The sequence below is a fragment of the Phyllobates terribilis genome, unplaced genomic scaffold (assembly GCF_046119375.1).
Source record: "Phyllobates terribilis strain yellow unplaced genomic scaffold, ASM4611937v1 Scaffold_7__3_contigs__length_470593459, whole genome shotgun sequence".
Lineage (NCBI taxonomy): Eukaryota > Metazoa > Chordata > Amphibia > Anura > Dendrobatidae > Phyllobates > Phyllobates terribilis.
The window spans coordinates 65,843,478-65,868,884 of NW_027362767.1; the positions used below are offsets into that span (position 1 = coordinate 65,843,478).

The 25,407-nt window shown below is 42.7% G+C and overlaps 1 protein-coding gene across 7 annotated transcripts in view; it reads right to left on the reverse strand.

Moving 5' to 3' along the window:
- SYNE2 (spectrin repeat containing nuclear envelope protein 2) overlaps positions 1-25,407 on the reverse strand; it is a 327,838-nt gene that overhangs the window by 30,271 nt on the left and 272,160 nt on the right. For all 7 annotated transcript variants that reach the window (XM_073638692.1, XM_073638693.1, XM_073638690.1 and 4 more), the window contains exons 88-97: positions 17,586-17,765; positions 15,608-15,739; positions 14,879-15,033; positions 12,901-13,048; positions 12,032-12,126; positions 11,260-11,494; positions 7,189-7,383; positions 6,804-6,929; positions 4,952-5,107; positions 1,580-1,738 (exon numbers count right to left, since the gene is read on the reverse strand). In XM_073638692.1, the coding sequence (XP_073494793.1) occupies positions 1,580-1,738; positions 4,952-5,107; positions 6,804-6,929; positions 7,189-7,383; positions 11,260-11,494; positions 12,032-12,126; positions 12,901-13,048; positions 14,879-15,033; positions 15,608-15,739; positions 17,586-17,765 (1,581 nt within the window). The remainder of the gene's footprint in view (positions 1-1,579; positions 1,739-4,951; positions 5,108-6,803; positions 6,930-7,188; positions 7,384-11,259; positions 11,495-12,031; positions 12,127-12,900; positions 13,049-14,878; positions 15,034-15,607; positions 15,740-17,585; positions 17,766-25,407) is intronic.

Below are 25,407 nucleotides of genomic sequence, written 5' to 3' on the forward strand. Positions count from 1 at the left end.
CATTTTCTGCTGACAGACTGCATTTAAAAAAAAAAGGTACATTTTGGACAGTTTTCAAAAAGGTTTTGTGTTTGATAAATGAAAGTGCAACCTCATAGAAACCAGAAATATATCACTTAAATTATGAATTTTCTGGACTTCTATACTGCAGTGTTCTCCGTATTCCTATGTGAATCACAGTCCTCTCAATTCCATAAATCTTATGCCAAAACAGACCCTAGCAAATTTTTGGGAAAGGCCAATTTCAGGGATCGAGCACCTTTACAAGTACTGATAGTGTTTCCAATAACACCATGGCAAGACTACAAGCACTGTCAGGCTGGGTTCACAATTTGCAGTTGCATTGTGGCACATGGTGGTCAAATTTCAAGTGGAGCTACAATGCATTGTTTGCAAAACCGCAGCAATTAAAAAAAAAAAAAAGCATCCTAAGGTCGTTTTATAGGCTGCAGCCTCAGGCCTCATTCACACGTCAATGATTTTCTCATACATAAAAAACCTGTCACTGTTCTGGATCCATTTTTGGTCCATGTGCCCATTGTTACAATCAGTGTGGGATCCGTTTTTCTTGTACAAAAAAATAAATACATTTTCTATCCACTAAAAAATAAAAAAACGGACAGCACTGGGATAACACATGGATAACACCGGGGCGCTGTGGTTTTTTTTGTATGTTTTTACGTCTCCTTGATTTTTAATGGGTGAGCTTGATAAGCGACTTGGATCAGAAACAGACATGTCTCCATTTTCTTCTGCGGACACTTGGTAGGCAAAGCAAAAACACGGACACGTGAACAGCTTCATAGAAAAACATGGATAAAACATGTTTATGAAACCCGGGAGTCTGAATGAGGCCTTATGGCTAATTGTTCGCCGAGTGGTTATTTTATGGTTCCCTCTGCATTACCAAATTATCATGGAAGGGCCACAAGAAATTATCTTATTTATTGAGGCCCTTGGGAAGATGAACGTTTGAGCAAATGTTTGGGATATGTAAAAGGATGAAGTAGAAGAACTTTCTTTGGTGACACGTAATGGAAGTGATGGAATGGTATGCCACGTAACGGAAGTGATGGAATGGTATGCCACGTAATGGAAGTGATGAAATGGAAGTGATGGAATGGAATGTCACCTAACGGAAGTGATGGAATGGAATGCCACCTAACGGAAGTGATGGAATGGAATGCCACCTAACGGAAGTGATGGAATGGAATGCCACCTAACGGAAGTGATGGAATGGAATGCCAAGTAATGGAAGTGATGAAATGGAATGCCACATAATGGAAGTGATGAAATGGAATGCCACATAATGGAAGTGATGAAATGGAAGTGATGAAATGGAAGTGATGAAATGGAATGTCACATAATGGAAGTGATGAAATGGAATGCCACATAATGGAAGTGATGGAATGGAATGCCACGTAATGGAAGTGATGACATGGAATGCCACGAAATGGAAGTGATGGAATGGAATGTCACGTAATGGAAGCCTCATCGTATTAGTGGATTACACATCTGAGGTTTAGATACCCTGCAATACAAAAAGCTTCTGCCCCACATCCATCTGTTCTCCATGTACCTTCTGCAGCTTCTCGATCATTTCCTCAATGTTCACGTCGCCAGTCTGCAACACTTTGCTCTCCATCTGTGTCAGCCAGTCACACAGCTCCTTGTTCTTCTCGTTGAATATGTTCCAGGCATTGAGTCGGTCCTCGATCTCCTGCTTCCTCATAGACACCTATAAATGGAGGAAAAGTCAGCATCCTTAGTGCGATCACAACATGGAGGCAAGGTCAAAGCAACCAAAAAATCCGTCATGTCAGCAGCAGGATACACGCAACCCTGACATGGGATAATAGCTTAATGAATCCATTTAGACTGTCTGTGACATTTATCAGTTAATTGGATGGATAGATCCCTTCTTGGCTTCAGCGCCAACTCCCACCGTGCACATGTGTTACTCATTGCATTTCAGAAGCTGCCACTAACGGGTGATGCAAGCCGGTCAGCATCAATGGCATAGAGTTATCATTGGTCATGAGGTCTAAGAGGTAACATTTCTCCTTGTGGAGAGTGACAAGCCAAGCCTGACATGTCAGAGTGAGGAGACTTCTAGGCCATGCATGCTCCTCTGGGAAATATGCAAATTGTCTCTTCAGAGAGGAAGAGGACTAGAACTCTAGTGCCACCTATTGGAAGCAGGAATCCTAAAAGTCAGTATTGACTCTTTAATGAGCCTTGCAATATGACTTAGGATAAAAGATAAACCGGAATCTCAAGGTACAAACACGGTTTTGCTCCTTGTCAGTGCAAAGTATGAGCTCTGATTTGGCTAGGCGAGAAGTTCTGGATTGGGTTATAAGGGGTAACAGCACTCCTTGTTGAGATAGACAAGCCAAGCCTGACATGCCAGAGTGAGGAGACTTATAAGCTATTGGTCATGAGAAAACTCTGCACAGTTTTATCAGTTGTCTAGGATAATACCAACATGTCAAGCTTGTCGTATCCTTGGCCCATATACCATAGACATAGCATACTAGTTGACCAAGCTATCATTCAGCCATCGCCATGGACTAACCATTACTATACACAGAGAGGAGCCATACCCAGGCACCGCTTATCTCCAAAGGAAACATATTAAGCAGCTGACAACTTGGAGAAAAAAATAATAACTTAAATTGTCATCCACGGTTGATCTGTGAAGGTTGCTGCCATAGAGGACAATGCTGCAAGTTTAAAAAAATAAAAACTATTTGGACAAAATGAATTATTTCTGCGGTGACCTAGGTTTCCATTAGGCATGTGCCGCTTTTCAACGAATCCCAAATGGCAGATCAACTTTTTTTGGTAGATATCCATAACTTGGCAGGACAAGGCTCCATTAGCTCGTGAGGATCTCAGTGTGGATCACCCTTCACCACCAGGGCCGCTCTTATCAGTGACGTCACACATGACATTTTCAGACTGATATTTCCCAATAAACGAAGGACAGACATTGACTTTACTCCTCGGCCGCACGTGTTTCATCTCTGACTCCATTACTATGAGCTGCGCCGCCTCCCCGCTCCATAATACGCACAGCGACAGCACGTTTCAGCACACGCAGACGGCTAATCCATTTATCCGGCTTTTCTACGTAAGCACATCCTGTAGATTACTGTATGGCACGGCACACTATAATTTCCAAATCTACGCCCGCGTGCGGCGGCCACAGCTATGGTCAGGCAAGTTGCGTAATCAAAAACATTTGTGCAATTATTTTAGATCTGAAATTCTGCCGTTAAAAAATAAAAAAACGCAAGATCGCAGTTGTGACTTGCATTGAAGTCTATGGGAAATGCAAATTTGTGACCGAAAATCAAACACATTGTATAGCAGTAGGATGCAATGCGACACCGTTGGAAATCATCAGCACCCAAAATCTACGACAAGTATACGGGGCTTACATTTTGCACACGTTGTAGGAGCATAATGCGGTTTTACTAATCCTTTGCATGCCCATATGGGCCGCATTACAGCACCAGCCTAGTAGACATTTTATAGTCTCATCCACACACAATGGAGAAAATCCGCAGTGGCGCTGTCAGTTCATATCTGTACCCCATCAGTCTATTCTGAGGATTTCTACTGATGATTTGGGAGCAGGCAGACGGTCGTATAAATCGGACAAAAGTCGGACGGACTGGCAGCAGCTCTCCAGACCCGAGCAAGACAGCTTCATATATTTCTATGCAGCTGCTCGGGTTGGGAGCTGCGGCCAGTGCGTCCAACCTTCGTCTGATTTATGCGCTCTTTGGGGTAAATCTGCAGCAGAAAGTTCACACCAGCACTTGGAGCGAGTTTTACAGCTGCAGATATACCTTGTGAATGCATCCTCAGGCCTCGCTTCCATGTGCGCTTTCCATCATGTTTTCGGTAAATGTTCACACCAAAATGTGCAAATATTGCTTTTTTTTTTGGGTGCGCAGCATTTTTTGCTACAATTACACGCTTAAAAATGCACAAAAAATATAAAAATGAACAGATCTGCCACATCTTAAAGCACACATTGGGCATCACTTCCATTGTGGTTGAACAGTTTGAAACACAGCAGATTTTTCTGCACACACACAGAAAAAAGCAATTATGCTACAAGTAAAAATGGCCTTATGGTGCCGAATTACTGCAGGATTTTGCCAAGGATTTCAATTCCCAGAGGAGCATTCATGGCTTATAAGTCTCCTCACTCTGACATGCCAGGCTTGTCTTGTCCAAGGAGACTACAAGGAGAAACGTTACCTCTTAGAACCCAAAACAAAAAAGATGAAAACCAAAATCCATGTTGGAAACGAATCCAAAAGTATACAGCCTTCATGACGTGTCGTAAAGGGAGTTGGAATCCTACAAATGTCGTCTTGTTATGAAGTGTAAATATTATCACCTAGAACAATAATAGGAAGCTGCGAACTAAACAGAAGACTCCGCACAGAACCCATCGCACCCCTGCGCCCGGTGACAAGGGTGCAGTTTAATAAATTCTCTGTTGATCTACATTTGCTTCCAATGAATCATGGCGGGGGGTCCAGAAGGTCCGGCACCAGCACAGGCTGAAACAACGTCCAATCTAAGGCCGGACGTGGAGCGAAAGCTTCATAGGAACCGTCCAAAGGAATCACATCACATGCATCATTTCATTTATTACAAAAATAAATTGTATCCAAATTGCTAAAAAAAAGAAAAAAAATGTTGCTAAGGCGCAAAAATTGGAATGCAAAAATCACCTAGCCTGCATTATTTATGATTTTACATAGGACTGCGAGTAAACGTACGGCGTCATTCGCTCAGCTCTGCGGCATCTGTGCAGTAACATTCCGCAACAATGTAACAAGTGCGTGCACAGCCATGCAGTAGGAGCAGACTGTGTTGCAGCACATGCCATGTTATATGGAGACTCCGAGCCCTACACACTCACCCGCAGGCAGAGTTCTTCCCATTGCCGGTGTAGCACCTCCACTTGGTTATTGAGCACAATTCCATCCTCCGCTATGATATATTGGGATAACTCCGACTTCATGTCATCCAGATCTTTTAAACTATCTCCCCACTCATCCAGGGCTTCCTCTAGCTCCTGCATTGAAACACAAGGGACAAGACACACAGCTTCAGCTCTGGCTTTTTTTGCAAACCTGTTTAATCTTGTGATTGGTCAGTGGAGTGGGGGGAGGGGAGGATGGGAAGGGGGCTGGGTGTTTGTCCATGCACAATCACTGTGGGACAATGCTAAGCCTCCCCTGAAGCTGCAAGGCCAACTGCAACAGGCTGCTGAGCCGCCCTCATCTGGCACTCAAGGTGTTAAGTCCGAGAAGGCTGGGGAACTATACAAGGAACAGACTGGGAAGGAAGAGCAGCAGCCAGAAAACTTCCTGGCCAGGAGACTTTGGACGATAGTATTGATTTCTTAATATTTAAAATTCCGCTTTTCGGCGGTTAAAAAAAAAAATATATATATATATATACATATATATATATATTTTTTGCATGTAGACATTTTTTTACATTATTTTTTGTTGTAACTTTTTAAATTGCAACAAATAATATGTTGAAAAATAAAAATCTCAGTAAGATGTAAGTAAGTGTGAATAACTACGGAAATCAAACGTATGGCAATTACTACCCGCAGTCATTATTATAAAGGAACAGTAAAAAAACAAACATCTGTGCAAAATAATAATAATAATAATAATAAAAAAAAAAACCAAACAAATAAATAAAATAAATAATAGCAGTAATAATAATAAACCCACCATATGGGCATGTAAAAAACTCCATTAAAACGGTTTGAACCAGGAACAGTAAAAAAAAAAAATAATAATAATAATCTGTGCAAAATAATAAGAATAAAAAAATAAATAAAAAATAATAATTTTTCTTACTATTATTATAATAATAATAATAATAAACCCACCATATAGGCATGTAAAAAATTCCATTAAAACTGTTTGGACCATGAACAGTAAAAAAAATAAAATAAATAAATTGGTGCAAAATAAAAAAAAAAATAATTCAAAAAGAATATTTTTTCTTAATAATAATAATAATAAACCCACCATATAGGCATGTAAAAAACTCCATTAAAACTTCTTGGACCATGAACTGACATAGATCCAGACTATGATTTATCATTTATAGCGCTGCTGAGGTCCCACCCCATCCTCCAAAAAGTTGCCGTAAAGCAGAAAAAAAAGTTGCAAATCATCTAAAAGGTTGGAGATGACATTATGTCCATCGGTACATGGCCTTTAAGTTAAAGGAGATGTCCATGATTAGAAAAACATGACTTCTTTCTTCCAGAAACAGAGCCAACCTCTGACCATGGCTTGTGACTTGATATTTTAAATCAACTCCATTGACGTGAATGGAGCTGACCTGCAATACCATGCACAACCTGTATTTGGGGGGTGGCGTGTTTCTGTAAGAAAGCAGTCATGTTTTTCTAAGCAACTGATACCCCTGTGTTCCCTATAGCTAAGCCATGAGGGAAATTGGCTGCTACTCCATGGGATTCCAGAAAAAGCTCAAATTAACCCAGGTGGCATAGTTGGCAACTGTCCCTAGGGCTATGCTATAGGGGGTACAGAGGGATCAGTGGCACCTCCTGCCCTTTGCTAAGTAAAAAGGCACTTGCTGACCATCTAATGTGAAGGAAAGATCGGGCATGTTGAATTTTGATGCCTGATCCTTTTTCCCCAGGGGAGATAAGCCGCCACCAGAGCAATCAGTCATTGGCTTGTTCCCCTCCCCCTGCTCGGATTGTCCTTCCTTACCTTCAGAGGACCCTTGGCCATTTGTAGCTCCTCGTGAAGTGTTGGCAGTGGGTCCTCTACTCTTGCTTTCAGGTCACGGAGAGTTTTCCTTCGGCCCTCGATCATCCTGTCAAAAATGTGACTTTTCTACAGAAAACAATGAAGAAGAGCAGCGAGGCATGATATTCGATTACATTATAAATGTATCACAGGACTAGAAAAACGTGGCTGCTTGCTTCCAAAAACAGCGCCACACTTGTCCACAGGTTGTGTGTGGTATTGCCACTCAGCCCAATTCACTTCAATACCAGACAAAACCCATTGACGGGTGTGGGGCTGTTTTTGGAGGCGGCCATGTTTATCTGATCCTGGACGTTCCCTTTAATATGTTGTTGGAGCCGCTAACCTGTGTGATGCTCCTGAAGTGTGTCAGCGCCTCCTGCAGCTGCTCCGCCGCGCTCCGCCACAGCTCCTGAAGATGCGTCAGGTCTCGTTGAAGGAGCAACTTGGATTCCGGCTCAGCGACCGACAATACGTCCTTACAATGGCGGACAGCGGTGACGTAGCCCGGCTGTAATCGGCCCAGACGCCTCTCCTGGTCCTGCTCAGGGACAGGTTGTATGTTAATTTATATATTGTAGATTGTGGGGAGACCAACCGTAGAGATATATCTTATAGCGGCTACATAGATGGCAATACATTGGCTCTGACTGACTGTGAAGGGAGGAGGAGGTGAGCTGTGACATCACCTATTGGGAATGGTGGGTCTTGTGTTATCTACTGTATATAGAGATGTTATCAGTCATTGTACAGGAGGAGGAGGTGAGCTGTGATATCACCTATTGTAAATGGTGGATCCTGTGTTATCTACTGTATATACTGGTGTTATCAGTCATTGTACAGGAGGAGGAGGTGAGCTGTGACATCACCTATTGTGAATGGTGGATCCTGTGTTATCTACTGTATATAGAGGTGATATCAGTCATTGTACAGGAGGAGGAGGAGGTGAGCTGTGACATCGCCTATTGTGAATGGTGGATCCTCTGTTATCTACTGTATATAGAGGTGTTGTCAGTCATTGTACAGGAGGAGGAGGTGAGCTGTGACATCGCCTATTGTGAATGGTGGACCTGTGTTATCTGCTGTATATAGAGGTGATACAATTCATTGTAATCCTGTCTGTGATGATAATGAGATAACTGCTAAGTCCTCTCTACAAATCAGGAAGTATTGGTCTATATCCAGCTTAATGACCAAAGTGAAAATTGCAAGATTTTAGTTTTTTAGATACTGATATGGAAAAAAAAAAAAAAAAATACCAATATTTAAAAAAAACATATATATGTTGAACATGAAAACTTGATCTTAACAATAAACCATTTTCTAATTATATATTCCCAAGCTGAAAATGGAATAAGCAGAATTTTTGGCTGTAGTATACAGTGGTGGCCAAAAGTATTGGCACCCCAGCAATTCTGTCAGATAATACTCAGTTTCTTCCTGAAAATGATTGCAATCACAAATTCTTTGGTCTTATTCTCTTCATTTAATTTGCTTGCAAGGAAAAAACACAAAAGAGAATGAAGCAAAAATCAAATCATTGATCATTTCACACAAAACTCCAAAAATGGGCCAGACAAAAGTATTGGCACCCTCAGCCTAATACTTGGTTGCACAACCTTTAGCCAAAATAACTGCGAACAACCGCTTCTGGTAACCATCAATGAGTTTCTTACAATGCTCTGCTGGAATTGTAGACCATTCTTCTTTGGCAAACTGCTCCAGGTCCCTGATATTTTAAGGGCGCCTTCTCCAAACTGCCATTTTGAGATCTCTCCACAGGTGTTCTATGGGATTCAGGTCTGGACTCATTGCTGGCCACCTTAGAAGTCTCCAGTGCTTTCTCTCAAACCATTTTATAGTGCTTTTGGAAGTGTGTTTTGGGTCATTGTCCTGCTGGAAGACCCATGACCTCTGAGGGAGACCCAGCTTTCTCACACTGGGCCCTACATTATGCTGCAAAATTTGTTGGTAGTCTTCAGACTTCATAATGCCATGCACACGGTCAAGCAGTCCAGTGCCAGAGGCAGCAAAGCAATCCCAAAACATCAGGGAACCTCCGCCATGTTTGACTGTAGGGACCGTGTTCTTTTCTTTGAATGCCTCTTTTTTTTTCCTGTACACTCTGTTGATGCTTTTTCCCAAAAAGCTCTACTTTTGTCTCATCTGACCAGAGAACATTCTTCCAAAACGTTTTAGGCTTTCTCAGGTAAGTTTTGGCAAACTCCAGCCTGGCTTTTTTATGTCTCGGGGTAAGAAGTGGGGTCTTCCTGGGTATCCTACCATACAGTCCCTTTTCATTCAGACGCCGACGGATAGTATGGGTTGACACTGCTGTACCCTCGGACTGCAGGGCAGCTTGAACTTGTTTGGATGTTAGTTGAGGTTCTTTATCCACCATCCGCACAATCTTGTGTTGAAATCTCTCGTCAATTTTTCTTTTCCGTCCACATCTAGGGAGGTTAGCCACAGTGCCATGGGCTTTAAACTTCTTGATGACACTGCGCACGGAAGACACAGGAACATTCAGGTCTTTGGAGATGGACTTGAAGCCTTGAGATTGCTCATGCTTCCTCACAACTTGGTTTCTCAAGTCCTCAGACAGTTCTTTGGTCTTCTTTCTTTTCTCCATGCTCAATGTGGTACACACAAGGACACAGGACAGAGGTTGAGTCAACTTTAATCCATGTTAACTGGCTACAAGTGTGATTTAGTTATTGCCATCACCTGTTAGGTGCCACAGGTAAGTTACAGGTGCTGTTAATTACACGAATTAGAGAAGCATCACATGATTTTTCAAACAGTGCCAATACTTTTGTCCACCCTCTTTTTTAGGTTTGGTGTGGAATTATATCCAATTTGGCTTTAGGACGATTCTTTTTGTGTTTTTTCATTGAAGACAAATTAAATGAAGATAATAATACCAAAGAAATTGTGATTGCAAATCATTTTCAGGAAGAAACTGAGTATTATCTGACAGAATTGCAGGGGTGCCAATACTTTTGGCCACCACTGTATATGGACATAAATATATTATGTGGCCTTGTGATACTGATGTATCGGATCCTCATCCATCATCAGCAGTTCCCGAGGTCCGATAACAATGCAAAAAGTCTGATACATAAATGACCTACAAGAACAGAGCAAACCTAAGATAGAGGCTCTTGCAGCACAAAGGATCCTCATCTCTTGGTTACATTGACTATAGATAGTGTTGCTGGAGGACTTGTACTGGATCACACTCCGTTGATTTCAATAGGCATGGTGTAATTCTTCCTTTCCCCTGTAGTGGTGCTACAGGGAAATTAAATACTTACTGACCGGTTTTCCAGTAATACACATATGTGCTGGGTCCTAAAAATCAATGGACTCACTTTGTAGCCACTCTCTTACGTATTTTTTAAGGGATTCATTTATTTTTAAAGGGGGTCGTCAGTTTTGGCCAGTCTCTATTTGGCCTCATTCACACATTTCGGATAAGATCAATATCTGTCAATCAAAACCAAAAACTTGATCACAAACACGAGTAATTATAAATGATAGATTTATCCACGTCTCTTCTTTGCTCCTCATTTTGGCTTACATAACATTGATGTAAAATACTGACCAATAAGGGAATGAGGTCTCTGTTAGGTGAATTCCTGGATGATGAGCTGATCACTGTGATCAGCTGTTATCAGTGACAGCAAGTGTTCAATTTCCCTGCAGTGCCTCCGCTGGAGAACAGTAGAATTGCATGGTGCTCACTAAAATCAATTGACTATTTTAGTCAGAAGACATTTTTTTTTCACGCCGATCTCTGTTCTGACTGACAGATAAGAGGTCGGATCCCTCAATACAATTTCTAATTCTGCAACCTCTTTGCTCATTGGTTTTCTCATAGTCTATATAAGCCAATCTGTATAAGTCAAACTCTGCTACATCTCCATTACTGATCTTCTACCTTTCACATATTAAGTATACAGGCAGCTACTATGGGGATGGAAGAGGAGGACCAGGTTGACTGAATCACTTATTGACTTTTTAAAGTCCCAAAAATCTTAGCAAAGAAGTGGTAAGGAGGAGATATTATGGTAATCAAGCACCAAGTCCTTCTGTGCAAAGTGGTTAGGACTGTGGTGGTAATAAAGGAAGTCTTTTAGCATAAAATGACTGTTCAAACCAAGCACAGGTGCTCTCTGCACCCTCGGTGTGGCCAAACACTTCAGTGCACCTTTCCATCTACTTGTTTCAAATCTGCTTATCTAAAATCAGAGCTGTCAATCAAGGAGTAAGGAGGCGGAGATAGATGAAAAATAAGTGGGAGGTTGCAATGAACTGTGCTTGGTTTGAACAGTCATTTTGTGCTGACCTGTTTAACCACCGCTAGTAGGGACCCCATTTTGTTCACTGCTATTAGGCATATTACATTTCCTACCTTAAAGGAATACATCAGTTTTTGTGTGTTTATTAAACTGTGACATTTCTGGCGTCGGACACTCGATACAGCTTCTTGTACGTCACATAAATGCTGTTCCAGGCTTTGCTTGGAGACTCGGAAGTGCCACCATTGCTTCAGGAGGGAACTTATCTCCTTCTTCTTCTGCTGCACCAGCCTGATCACGCTCTGCCACTTCTCTTTTAGGGACGTCAGCTTTAGAATAAACTCGTTTCTGAGGAAGGACAAACATTTTATTACTTTTTTTGGTCTAGATATGCATATATAAAAACGGCACAAGTCACTAATATAAGAGGAGGCTACTGATTAAAGGGACATTGTATTCAAGGTGCCATCATTCAGGGTTCGTGTTCTACATGAAAATTTCATCAACAATTTGCCATGGATGTCATCCGATGTAATCCTATCCGATGGATTGCAGTTTGATGGAAACACAAATCAGACAATTAGATAATATGTACGCTATGGGAGGAGAACATGAGATGATAGAGACCCTGTTCCAAATATTCTACTATCTAGACCAGTGTTCCCCAACTCTGGTCCTCAAGGCCCATCAACAGGTCATGTTTTCAGGATTCCCTTAGTATTTCCCAAGTGATGGAATTATTATCTGTCCAGGTGATGCAATGATCACCTGGGCACTACTAAGGAAATCCTGAAAACATGATCTGTTAGTAGCTCTTTAGGACCGGAGTTGGGGAACCCTGATCTGTGCCAAGGTCAAGGGATAAAAATGGGATATGCTAGGTACCTGTTTTTCTCTTCCTCCAATTCCAAGACACTCAACGCTTTGTTCACAAAAGTAGGTAAGATGTGCTCATTTATGGTGATTTCAGCTTGAAGCCTCTGAAAAAAAGAAGGCATTCATCAACGTTACAAATATCCTTTATAGTAGACAGTGTCCAGCCGTAATATTAGAAGTAAATCCCGGCTCATCTCATGACAATGGCAGTGAGAAATGGTTTGACAAGCAATTCAAGGTGTTGACTTGACCTCCAAATGCTCTAGATTTTAATCTGATTGATCATCTATGGGATGTGCTGGAAAAAGAAGTCCGTGGAGGCTGCACATCACAATTTACAGGACTTAAAGGCCACGTGTCAGGATGTTTTTACTAATGAAACTAGTGTTTTACCTGTATGGCTCCAAATATAACGATACAAATGATACCTTTCTTTTAGTAATCCGTTGTGGCAATGCTGAGAAATCAAGCTTTGAAGCTGCATGCAAATTAGCCTGTAAATGAACTGTGGGCGTGTCTGTGCACTAGGAGTGCTTAACCACGCCCCCAAGCTAATATACTTGTGGCTTCAAAGCTCAATTTCTCAGCCCTGGAACATCGTATTACTACAAGACTGGTATTATTTTTATCGTTGTACTCTGACCTATACAGCCGAACCACTGATTTACACACAGAGTATAGTATATTATATTTGAGGATGTAAGCAGTACTAATCACTGAATTTATCTCTGACATTAATCTTCAGTTAGGACCCTTTCTGTATTTTACACATACACACATGGGAATGGACTCCCCAAAAAAGAAATTTCAAAACCTATTCTTGGTTTCTTTAAGTTTAACTACTAGTAAAGTGCTATTAGTTTCCTGACGTCACATACCTCATAGATTTCCTGTTGCTTTCTTAAGGCTTCGAACGTTCCTGCGATTCCCACTGTCAGATTGTCCTCCATCTTCTTCAGACATAGCATCCAGGTCTCATAATTCTGGATGAAGTTATTTTTTTCCAGCTCAATCATCCGATGTTGCCTGTTTAGGAGACATCATCAATCAATGGTCATTTATTGGAAATGCGTTGGCCCATATATGCGTTTATTCCATAATAAAACGGGCTGTATGTGTCTTTTTCGGTAAAGGCGAAGTCACTGAATGGAGAGATTCACATGAATAATAATAATAATAATAATAATGGTATTTAGCTGCAATACTAGAAAAACCCAACAAACTAGAGTGGAGCTGGTTTAACCAAAAATGCACCAATACAAGCCCTCTAATAAAAGTATTAAATATTTGGCCTCGTAGTTTGCAAACTGTCGACTACAGGTGTCACATCTAGACTGTAAAGCCCCCCAAAATACATTCGATGAAAGTCAAAAGTTGACTGGCCGATCATCTAATGAGTACGGGCGCCTCCTGACTTTCCCCCGAAAGATGTTGGGGTAGAGATGAATCGGTACGTCCAATCCTTTTATTTTCAGGGGAGATAAGAAGCTGAAACAGGTATCTGCCAGTGACTTTTTCCTCTCTCCCCAATGAAAACACATGAGCCGAGCACTCCTGTGTATGGAAGATGGAACAAACGTTCGACCGACCACTATCTAATGTGTATGTCCTGCGTAATGATGTGTTTAAGTAACATATAAACAGGCGTTGTCGATGCTTGCCGTAAAACTCTTTGGAGCAGCAAGAGGGCAACCATTTCAATTCTAACCTTGGTTATCAAAAAGTTCACAAACAGTCCTGGCGGACTATTGAGTCATAAAAAAGCTGCACCTCTTGGGGTCATTTCATCCAATATATGTATTAATTGCATCAGAGCATAGACTGCTGTAAATGTTGCCTGTCATCTGCTAATGGCCCTCAGAGGACTGCCACTCTCTACATAAATTACGGCAAGGATACATGTCCATCAAGCAATTCTATACTTCTTCAAAGACGGGGATTTACTGTCCTGGAGAAAATATCTATATTTTTTTAAAGCCACTAGCACTTTACTATATCAATAAACTATTAATCGCATCATAGTACAGACTGCGGTAACAGTTGCCTGTCATCTGCTGATGGCACTCAGGTGACTGCGCCTCTCTACATGAATTAGGTCATGGATACATGTCCATCAAGCAATTCCATACTGCTTCGAAGACGGGGATTTACTGTCCTGGGGAAAAATATCTATATTTTTTTAAAGCCACTAGCACTTTACTATATCAATAAACTCAATTTCCTTTTTTCGCATGCAGGATTCAAGAGATGTGTCTGTTTTCAGAAAGTGCTGGAATAGCAGACGAGCCTCTATGTCAAGCACCACGAACTCTTAAAGGTTCATTCCTGAGAGCTGTGGAGAAAGGTAATGGAAAACATGGAAAGAGAGGACGCTGAAGTGCTTGGGCCATTAATATGACTTAGATATCACAAGCTTTTTGAAAAGTTCTGTTTTCTTTCCATCAAATATTATACAGAAAGGAGATTGGACATCAATTCTAGGCTACATGCTGCCTATTTAAGGATTTGGATATGAGACTTTACCAGGATTCACAGTTCTGATGAGGAGTTGGGCAGTAGAAGGAGGTCATAGTCTTATTTATCAGCAATATGTGTCACATATTACGATCTGTATCCTATTAATGAAATTCCCACTGATCACCTGATTGACGAGGTCATGGTTCAGAAGAAAAGGCACAGCTCCGCACATTGGGTAGTGGCCGTGAATGGTATTGCAGCTCTCTCCCATTCACAGTGCGAGACCACGATGTTCGCGAATGATGGACACTAAGCAACTAAAGACTTTGTAAATCACAAAAATGATAACTCTCCATATAGTAAAAGATTTGTACATAACCACCACATTTCAGCACAGACCTGCAGTCTTCCAGGGCTGCCGCTATTGTTTTTGCCCACATCCGATTGAGGTTCTGCAGCGACATCTGAGTGCGGTCACCGAGGGGAAGGGTGGCCATCTCCTCATTCAAGCGCTCAACATCAGAGGTTAATTCGCTGAGCGCCAAGAGATGCTTCTATACAGGGAACACAAATCAAATATTAACACTAGAATTAATGAAAAAGGTTCTGGTCCATTGGCCACGTCAGTAGACTTTGGCCACCCAACCAGCGCTTTCAAACCTCCTTGTACCTGCCGCCATCTTTGCAACCTCTTCTGATTAGTAGTCCCGGGGCAAGGTGTACAAGATATTACACCGGGGCTAGTAACAAGAAGAGGCACTGCCGGTAGGAGGTTGGACGGGCTCTGGTTGGGTGGCCACAGACTCCTGATGTGGCAACTGGACTAGGATCCTGGGAACATTTTGCTAATTAAAGGAGTTCTCTGAAACATGGATGAATTATCCTTGGGAAAAGACATTAATGTTTCAGTGGTAGGGGTCTGTCCATATGGACAAGCAGCTGTGTATAGAATTTGGGGGATGCGACACTCATTAGGATGCCATGGCTCCTTCATTATACTGAAGTTGGGCCCCCACCTAAGAAACGTGGCAATTGTATGCCAAAATCCCATTAGACCCCTTTAATAATATGTAAAAACTACCCAATCTCTTTACATGTGACTCATCCTTCTCATCCGTACACATTTACCTTGATGACTTCTGCCCTCTCCTCCTTCTTCTCAGTATTATATGTGAGGCTGACATCGTCGGCGGATGTCTTGATACGTGATTGGAGTTTATCTAGGTCACTCTTAAAAGATTGAACTTCATTCTGTATGGACTAGAGATGCAGATAATACATTAAGGAACTATTCCATGTATCTGAGTGAATGAACGTACAGGACAAGATGTCCAGCCTAATGCCGAGCTACATATCTATATGTCCCTTTCTAAAGGACTTTAAGTAAAAAAAAAAAAATATAACATTTATTTTTTTTTAGTTCTATTATTTTTTTGGAAACTTCATGAAAATGTGCTGGCAAAAGAAGTCCTAAAATCAATAGAGCAATACAGGGAATCTGCTGAGGCTGTGAAGATATATCAGCATGGAGGAAGCCTAGAGGAGTGATCCGAGGAAGAACATAGGCGAGTCTGGTCAGGTTCTGTGAGGGCTTGTAGAGGAGGCCTGGACGTTCATTTTTGTAGCGTGCTTGACTGAAAGGAGCCAACCCCCTAGATGGGGTAGGTTCTTGGGGCTCTAGAAAAGTTGGGTCTGATGGAAGCATAGAGGAGCATTTGAAGTGCAAGGTCTAGGAAAACATTTGTAAGGTTCTTGGAGGCAGTCTGGGTGAAAAGAAGCAGAACTCTTGAGATTAGGGTCAGGAAAAAGAGAAAAGGGGGCGTAGATATCGTGAAGAACCTTGAGAGCAGGGACTACAGAGAGATGACCCTTGAGTGCAGAGTTATGGCATGAGGAATGGACTCTAAAGAGTGGGACTTGAGACCAAGGAGAGAAGTCCAGATAGTCACTGGGAAATGATAGACTGAGGCTTATGTGAAGTGACGCAGTCCTGTGGAAGGCCACTGTGAAGTGAACAGGGACCTAGAATAGAAAGTTTCACAAGTGTTTATATGTTTAATTAGTTCTGAAAAGTTAAAAGGTGGTGTTCCCATCTCGTACATTTATAATGTAGAGCAGATGTGGGTCTCGCTAAGGGGACCTGCATATATCTCAAGAACAAGGCATGGACATGTGCAGGTGTCTGTGAAGAGGTGTCGGTTCCTAATCACTTGGGGTAACGTTTCTCCTTGCAGAGAGTGACATGTTAAGCAGGTCAAGGTGAGGAGACTTTTAAGCTGCAATGCTCCTCTGGGAAATATGCAAATTGTCTCTTCAGAGAGGAAGAAAATTTGGAACTTATAGGAAGTAGCAATCCTAAAAGTCAATATCGACTCTCTAACAAGCCTTTTCACATGATTTAGGATTAAAGCCAGAACCAGAATCTCAATTTGCAGACAAATCACTTGTATGGAGCAGTGGGTGACGGGGCCTCGTTCTAGAGATAAATCATGGGTCCACATCCACTATACATTTATGGTGCATCCTGTGAATAAATGACCGAGATGAGAATGTCCCTTTACACAACTGAGCCGCCTTGTGTGTATTGAAACTGCCAAGATTCTGTGTCTCTCCTGAGGGTGGAAACCATTAAGCATAGTGAGCTTCTTAAAGAAACAGTAACCCAGAAGTTTCTGGTGAATTTCTGGACTTTCGGATGCCAGACTAAAAGAATTTAAAAATACATGATAAAATACAGCCTTTTGAATGATGAATGAGCTACATTCCAGTGCTGATGAAGTCACCGCACCACCTCTTTATACAATAGTAAGATCGCCCAGCTGCGATTGCTATACTAATATCGCCTATTTTACAGCCTTAGTGAAATGAAAGTTGTCATCCTTTTTGGACCACATTTATTATAAAACGGTATAAAAAGCTATACTACGTATCCCTAAACTAGATATCCCAACATTAAACCATCAGTCACATCCAAAATAAGTTACAAAATATTAGAAACGAAAAACTTCCACTTTTTTTCACCATGTACTAGGAGGCATTCGAGCCTCCGACTTTTCATCTGTTTTGTGCTTTTAGGTGAATGACAAATACACTTTTTCCTCCATACCTTGAGCTCAGCCGCCTTTGAGGACGCCCTTCTCTCCAGGTGAGCTATTCTGTGCGAAGTGTTCTGTCTCTCTGACTGAATGACATCCGTGGCCGCAGGATTTTGGCGCAGCACCTTGTCTGACAGCTCTGACACCTGCAGGTTGTGAGCCCTGAGTCCCTGCAGATTTTGTTCCAGCGTCTGCATGAAAAAAAAAAAAAAAACCACAACACGTTTTTTTTTTTAAACGTTAAAAGTGATAGAAAAACAGATAAATGTCACCTTATTCCTGGAGTGAAAGCATACGAGATAAATAGGGCAAAGGGGAAGCAGGAGCAGAAAATGCCCTGGGGCCTCCTTAACCCTTCTCGGTATAAGGCTGATTTTACAAGTCCAACATTCATGTTCCGAGTACGGAGTGAGATAACTGGGCTGTTCACGGGTCTCCTGACCTGAACTCAACAGCCTCATATATGACTATGAGTAGACTCGGACTGGCCCACAGGTGAGCAGGTAAATCCTCCGGTAGGCCACTCTGCAGGATTGGTTTCCCCACCTTCCTATAGGAGCAGTAGTTAGCACAATACACTTGATTCACTATGTCCCAACAGGGGCAGCATCTAATTATTAATTTAACATACTACCCAGATTATCATTATTTAGACGCATGGGTAAATTTGCGAATGATGGTAATGTGATATTTGCAGGTAGTTGAACAGTAGGACCATGGCGTCAATGTGACTGGTGGGCCCTTGGCATCTCAGTCCGACACTGCCTATGACGGGACCTGTGGTCTGTTCAGACATGGTGGTCTTATTGTAGACTGTAAACATCAAACCGGTAACAAGCATATATCTCTGACGCATCAGTAGCACTATTAATATGGCAGTGGTTGGCAGTATTATAAGGGCATTATATAACTTGTCATCTTAGCACTGCGGTACCAGTTTTTGTGCATTATATAGCAGTATTCATTGTATGGAGGTATTATTTGGTGCTTGCCCAATCCATGGTGTTTGTTTTAGCATCTTTTGTATTTTTTTTTTCTCAGATAAAAGTAAAGAAACCTGTACAGTAAAATAAAAGGGCAAGAAATGTTTTTCAAGCAGAAACAGTAAAGATCCCTATACACATTTGATGAAAGCAGAGCATCTATATGGGGGTCTCTCGACTCTCTCCAGACAGACGATGTCGGGGGAGAGAAGGATCGGTCCGTTCCAATGTCAATGCCGGATTCTTTTGTCTTTAGATGAGATAAGCCGCTGCCAGAGATGTCGGTCACTGGCTTTTTCTTCTCTCCTTGCTGAAAACATACGAACGCTCGGATGAGCCAAGTGCTCATGTGTATGAAGGAGTTGGAAGAGATAAATTTCCGCTGAACCAAAGAGTAAGGACAGCTTTAGTATTCTATAGGTGTGAACAGTGCCAAATTTGCCAGCACCTAGAGCCAAACCCACACCTAAAAGCAAACCCGTATCTATATCCAAACCTATACCTGGAGACAGGCCCATACCTACTGTAGAGCCAGGCCCACACCTAGAGCCAGGCTCACACCTAGAGCCAGGCCCGTATCTAGTACCAAACCCGCACCTAGAGCCAAACCCGGAGCTAGAGCCAGGTCCGCACATAGAGCCAAGCCCATACCTAGAGGCAAACCAGCACCTAGATCCAAACCCATACCTAGATCCCAATCCACACCTAGAGCCAGGCCCGCACCTAGAGGCAAACCTGTACCTAGAGCCAAGCCCACACCTAGAGACAAATCCGCACCTAGATCCAAACCCACACCTAGATCCAAATCCACACCTAGAGCCGGGCCCGCACCTAGAGGCAAACCTGTACCTAGAGCCAAGCCCACAACTAGAGACAAACCCTCACCTAGATCCATACCCACACCTAGAGACAAACTTACACCTAGATCCAAACCCGCACCTAGAGCCAGGTCCGCACCTAGAGCCAGGCCCGCAGCTAGACCAGGTCCACACATAGAGCCAAGCCCACACCTAGAGGCAAACCAGCACCTAGAGCCAGGCCCGCACCTAGAGCCAGGCCTGCACCTAGAGCCAGGCCCGCACCTAGACCAGGTCCGCACATAGAGCCAAGCCCACACCTAGAGGCAAACCCGCACCTAGAGCCAGGCCCACACCTAGAGCCAGGACCGCAGCTAGACCAGGTCCGCACATAGAGGCAAACCCGCACCTAGAGCCAGGCCCGCACTTAGAGCCAGGCCCGCAGCTAGACCAGGTCCGCACATAGAGCCAAGCCCACACCTAGAGGCAAACCCGCACCTAGAGCCAGGCCCGCACCTAGAGCCAGGCCCGCAGCTAGACCAGGTCCGCACATAGAGCCAAGCCCACACCTAGAGGCAAACCCGCACCTAGATCCGGGCCCACACCTAGATCCAAACCCACACCTAAATCCAAATCCACACCTAGAGCTGGGCTCACACCTAGAGCTGAGCCCACACCTAGACCTGGGCCCAAACCTAGAGCCAGGCCCGCACCTAGAGGCAAACCTGTACCTAGAGCCAAGCCCACACCTAGAGGCAAACCCGCACCTAGAGGCAAACCTGTACCTAGAGCCAAGCCCACACCTAGAGGCAAACCCGAACCTATAGCTGTGCAACCACAAAAAGAGCCATATTTATTGGTGGCAAAACAACTTCTCAGCATCCTGCATGTATAAATATCACAATATGAAATGTGAATTTCCCTTTAGCAAGAGGTCGGTATTCATGTCATTAATAAATCTTTTTTTTTTTTTTAATTAATACCAGTCAGTAACTATGAATGGATGCGGAGCGTCAGCTACTGTGCAGGAGAATAAGGAGTCTGTTCTTCCAAGTCAGATTAATTTTCATGATGGATATCTGAAGTTGTGCGACATCTGGGTATTACAGCTGTGAGTTAATTTCAGAACCCAGAGACGAGGAGCACAGAAGAAAAAAAAAAAACACGACACAGATTACAAATGATGATTGAAGCTTTCAGTGAAACGAATGTCTGAGACTGAGCTGACCTGGTCTAGATCTGCCAGCTGCTGGGGCTTAGATGAGATTGTAAACAAGAGGTTGCAGCCCCTGAGTGGCGGGCACGGCCCGCGGAGGGAATGGATGTCGGGAATTATTCTGCCACTTCTAAAGATATTTATCGTCATGTGAGAAAATCTGAAAACCTTTAAATAAAACCTGAACAATGCACATAAAGAACAAAAATAGCGTCTTTCAAAAATAATTATATTTCTACATTTAAGGTCAATAAATGGTAGAAAGTCAACAGGGAAACTAATATGGTTGCAATTGCTAACAAAAAAATAATTTGGTTTGTACATTTTTAGTCAAAAGGCACCCATGTGAGGTCAAAAGGCACCCATGTGATGTCAAAAGGCACCCATGTGAGCTCAAAAGGCACCCATGTGATGTCAAAAGGCACCCATGTGAGCTCAAAAGGCACCCATGTGATGTCAAAAGGCACCCATGTGAGCTCAAAAGGCACCCATGTGAGCTCAAAAGGCACCCATGTGATTTTTTTCCACCTGGAGCCCCTATTTAAAATGATACAACCATGAAGAGGGGGCCACATGTCTGAAAGCGACAGACGGATAAGCACCATTAGATTGTACATGATCTTTTCTGGCTGCTTGCAAATAGATAGGAGATGCAACTAGTTGTTAACATAAAACTTTGAAAAAAAAACAAAAAAACAAAACAAAAAACTGTTGTCCATGTGAATTCATACCTATCATTATGAATGTATGAATATCAAGATGATTTCCAAAAACTACAATTTTAGGCAGATTGGTCGTGAGTGTTAGAACCCTCCGGTTTGTTTTTTTTCCATCTTGTGTTTTGCGGTCACGTGACCATCTGCCTTTATATTCCAGCTACACCCTTTTGGCTGTGCTGGACTTCAGTATTTGACTGTTTCTCTAGCCTGGTGCTTCGGTGCCTTTCTCTGTCAAGTTCGCTTGGTCCTCTGGGACCTCTAGTACTTTTTTGTCAGTTTGTCTTTTGTTTTCTGCAACAACTTCTGTTTAGGAGGTGTCCCATTTTTATCCCAGCCCTTAGTTCTTTTAGGGACCCCTCCCTTATTTCTATAGGTCTTCGTTCAGACTAGCCGAGGACTAAGGCGGGTCTGTTCACTAGGAACACGCAGCCCGCTACATCGTAGGGATTCAGCTTAGTCTTACTGTAGGGACAGCTTTCCCCTATCTTTCCTTAGTACATGTTGCACATCATAACAGTAAGTCCAGCCCAAAAAAGCTAAAAGAAAAGAAATTCGGGGATCAGCATGGTTTCCGTCCAGGATTTGGCTCAACGCCTGCAGGGATTGTCTCTGGAGGTGGCCGAGCTTCAGCAACACATGAGTAGCTGTTCTGGAGCGCATTTTGTCGAACCCAAGGTAGGACTGCCTGATGTTTTTTATGGTAAACAGCAAGATTTTTTTTCCTTTAAAAATGCTTGTTTGTTATATTTTCATTTGAGACCAAGGTCCTCTGGGAATGAATCACAGCGCATTGGTTTTATAATGTCACTTTTGCGCAATGAACCACAGGAGTGGGCCTTTTCTCTCCAGCCTAATGATTCGTGTTTAAGGTCTGTTGAAGAATTTTTTTCTGCTATGGGGCTATTATATGACGATACTGATCGAATCTCATCTGCTGAATCAGAACTGAGACGTTTAAATCAGGGGTCAGATAATGTTGAAAATTATTGCACACACTTCAGGAGATGGGCTTCAGAAGTTAAGTGGAATGATCCTGCGCTGAGATGTTTAATTCTTGCTGGTCTGAGTGAAAGGGTTAAGGATTTGCTAATTGCATTCCCTGCACCTGAGACTCTGCAGGATGCTATGCAGTTAGCTGTTCGTATAGACAGGAGACTGAGGTGCAGGCTCAATGAGGTAAAGACTCCTGTAGTGCCAGGTCCTAGTCCTCAGAAAATCTGCTCTGACGGCGGAGAACCGATGGAGGTTGGGGCGAAGTCGCTCCCCTCTCAGGAAAGAGACCGGAGGTTTACCGAGGGATTGTGTCTTTATTGTGGTAAAGGTGACCATTTGATTAAGTATTGTGAACGTCGTTTAAGTAAAGAGAAAAAAAAGATCAGTTACGCCCGTATAGTTTGTTTACGCTCTGCAGGAGTTTTTCTTTCTGGGAGTACTACTTTGCAGGGAGATTTGATTGAATTTCAGGTATTTGTGGATTGTGGTTCAACACTTAATGTGATTGATAAAGGGTTTTTGGAAAATCTTAAATTGAGATCCAAACCTTTGTCATCACCTATTTCTGTGATTGCAATTGATAACACTCTCTTGAAATGTATTACTCACAAGACTGCTGCATTTCCCCTCACTATAAATGGAGTTCACCAAGAAATTTTGGACTTGGTTGTATTAGATAATTTACCCTCTCCGGTCGTTCTAGGATTGCCTTGGTTAAAACTGCACAATCCTTTATTGGACTGGTTCTACTAATGTGATTAAGTCTTGGAGTCCGAAGTGTTATGATAAATGTTGTAATGGTCGCATTGCGGCTGTGGAAAAATGGGAATTACCTGTACATATTCAAGATTTTTGGAGGGTTTTCTCGGAGGAGGAGTCACAAGTTTTACCTCCTCATAGGGATTATGATTGCGCCATTGAGTTTGTTCCGGGAGCTGCTCTTCACAAGAGTCGCCTGTTTAATCTGACTATCCCTGAGAGAAAGGCCTTGAAGGAGTACATACAGACTAGCCTGGCTGCTGGTCACATTAGACCTTCTAAGTCGCCTGTGGCAGTTGGATTCTTCTTTGTTAAAAAGAAGGACGGCGGTTTACGTCCATGTCTGGATTTTCGTGAAATTAATAAGATTACTGTACGCAATTCCTACCCATTACCGTTAATTCCTGACTTGTTTAACCAGTTAGTGGGGGCCAAGTGGTTCTCTAAAATTGATCTCCGGGGGGCATACAATTTGTTACAAGTGAAGGAGGGTGATGAATGGAAAACTGCTTTTAACACTCCGGTGGGTCATTTTGAGAATCTGGTTATGCCTTTTGGTCTTACCAATGCACCTGCATTTTTTCAGAACCTTATTAATGACATCCTGAGACCTTTGATTGATAAGAATGTGGTTGTGTATTTGAATGACATTTTGATTTATTCACCAGATCTAGAGTCCCATTGGCAGAGTGTATGTGAAGTTTTGCAGTTATTGAGTGATAATTCACTCTTTGCTAAGCTGGAGAAATGTGAGTTCGCTGTGCAGAAAATTAGTTTTTTGGGCTACATTATCTCCAGCGAGGGCTTTGAGATGGACCCGGTGAAGGTTCAGGCTGTGCAGGAATGGCCTAGGCCTATTGGTTTGAAATCTATACAGAGATTTTGGGGTTTTGACAATTATTACAGGAAATTCATTAAGAATTTTTCTGTAATTGTTAAACCTCTAACCGATCTCACCAGGAAAGGTGCGAATACGGTCCAGTGGACTACTGAGGCCATTGAAGCGTTTGAGTATCTCAAAGAGAGGTTCAGTTCTGCCCCTATCCTTATGCAGCCTGATGAGACCAAACCTTTTTTGGTCGAGGTTGATGCTTCATCGGTGGGGGTCGGAGCAGTTTTGTCTCAGGAGAACAAGGGTGGAGTACATCCTTGTGCCTTCTTTTCGAAAAAAAATTTCGGAAACCGAACTGAATTATGATGTTGGCAATCGGGAATTGCTGGCTATTAAACTTGCGTTTGAACATTGGCGTCATTTTTTGGAAGGCGCTGGATTTCCTATTCAGGTTTTCACAGATCATAAGAATTTGATCTATCTGGATGCTGCCAAGCGCTTGAATGCCCGTCAAGCTAGGTGGGCACTTTTTTTTTCTCGGTTTCATTTTTCTGTTACCTATATCCCTGGTACTAAGAATGTTAAAGCCGATGCTTTATCTCGCAGCTTCTCTCCTACGGTCGGTGCCAAGGAGGAGGAGAGCATTTTACAGAAAGGCGTTGTGGTGGTGGCTTTGGACTCCGTTTTGGAGAATGGGATTCTGAAAGCTCAAGATGATGCTCCATCTAACACTCCCCATGGGAGGTTGTTCGTGCCTAGAACCTTTAGGAGAGATTTATTTGTGGAGTGTCATGAGTCTCGGTTGGCAGGTCATCCAGGAATTTCGGAGACTTATCAGTCGCAGTTTTTGGTGGCCTGGATGGCAGAAGGAAGTCATCAAGTGGGTGCGTCAGTGTACTGTGTGTGCTAGGTCAAAGCCTTCACATACTCCTGCTGCGGGGTTGCTTTGCCCTTTGGAGGTTCCTAGTGCGCCTTGGACGCATCTCACAATGGATTTTATTACTGGTCTTCCTGTGTCTGAGGGTTTTACTGTCATCTGGGTGGTCGTGGATCGTTTTAGTAAGATGTGTCATTTGGTTCAATTCATTAAGTTGCCCTGTGCCAAGACACTCGCTAAGGCGTTTGTTAAGAAGATTGTCAAGCTTCATGGCGTTCACACGGATATTGTTTCTGATAGAGGACCTCAGTTTGTGGCTCGCTTTTGGCGTGCTTTTTGTGACAGGTTGGGAGTCCATTTGTCATTTTCGTCTGGTTATCATCCTGAGTCTAATGGACAGACTGAAAGAAAGAACCAGGATGTAGAACAGTTATTGCGATGTTTTGTGGCGGACAATCAAGAGGTGTGGTCTGAGTTTCTGCCTCTCGCAGAATTTGCTCTTAACAATCATACATCCTCCTCTGCTTTCCTCGTGTTCTCCTTTTTTTTGTTGTACTGGGAGACATCCGTCTTTTGGTTCGTTCTCCAAATTGGGGTCGGCGGTGCCGGAGGAGGAGAATTTTTCCGGTGATTTGGAGAGAGTTTGGACTAATGTAC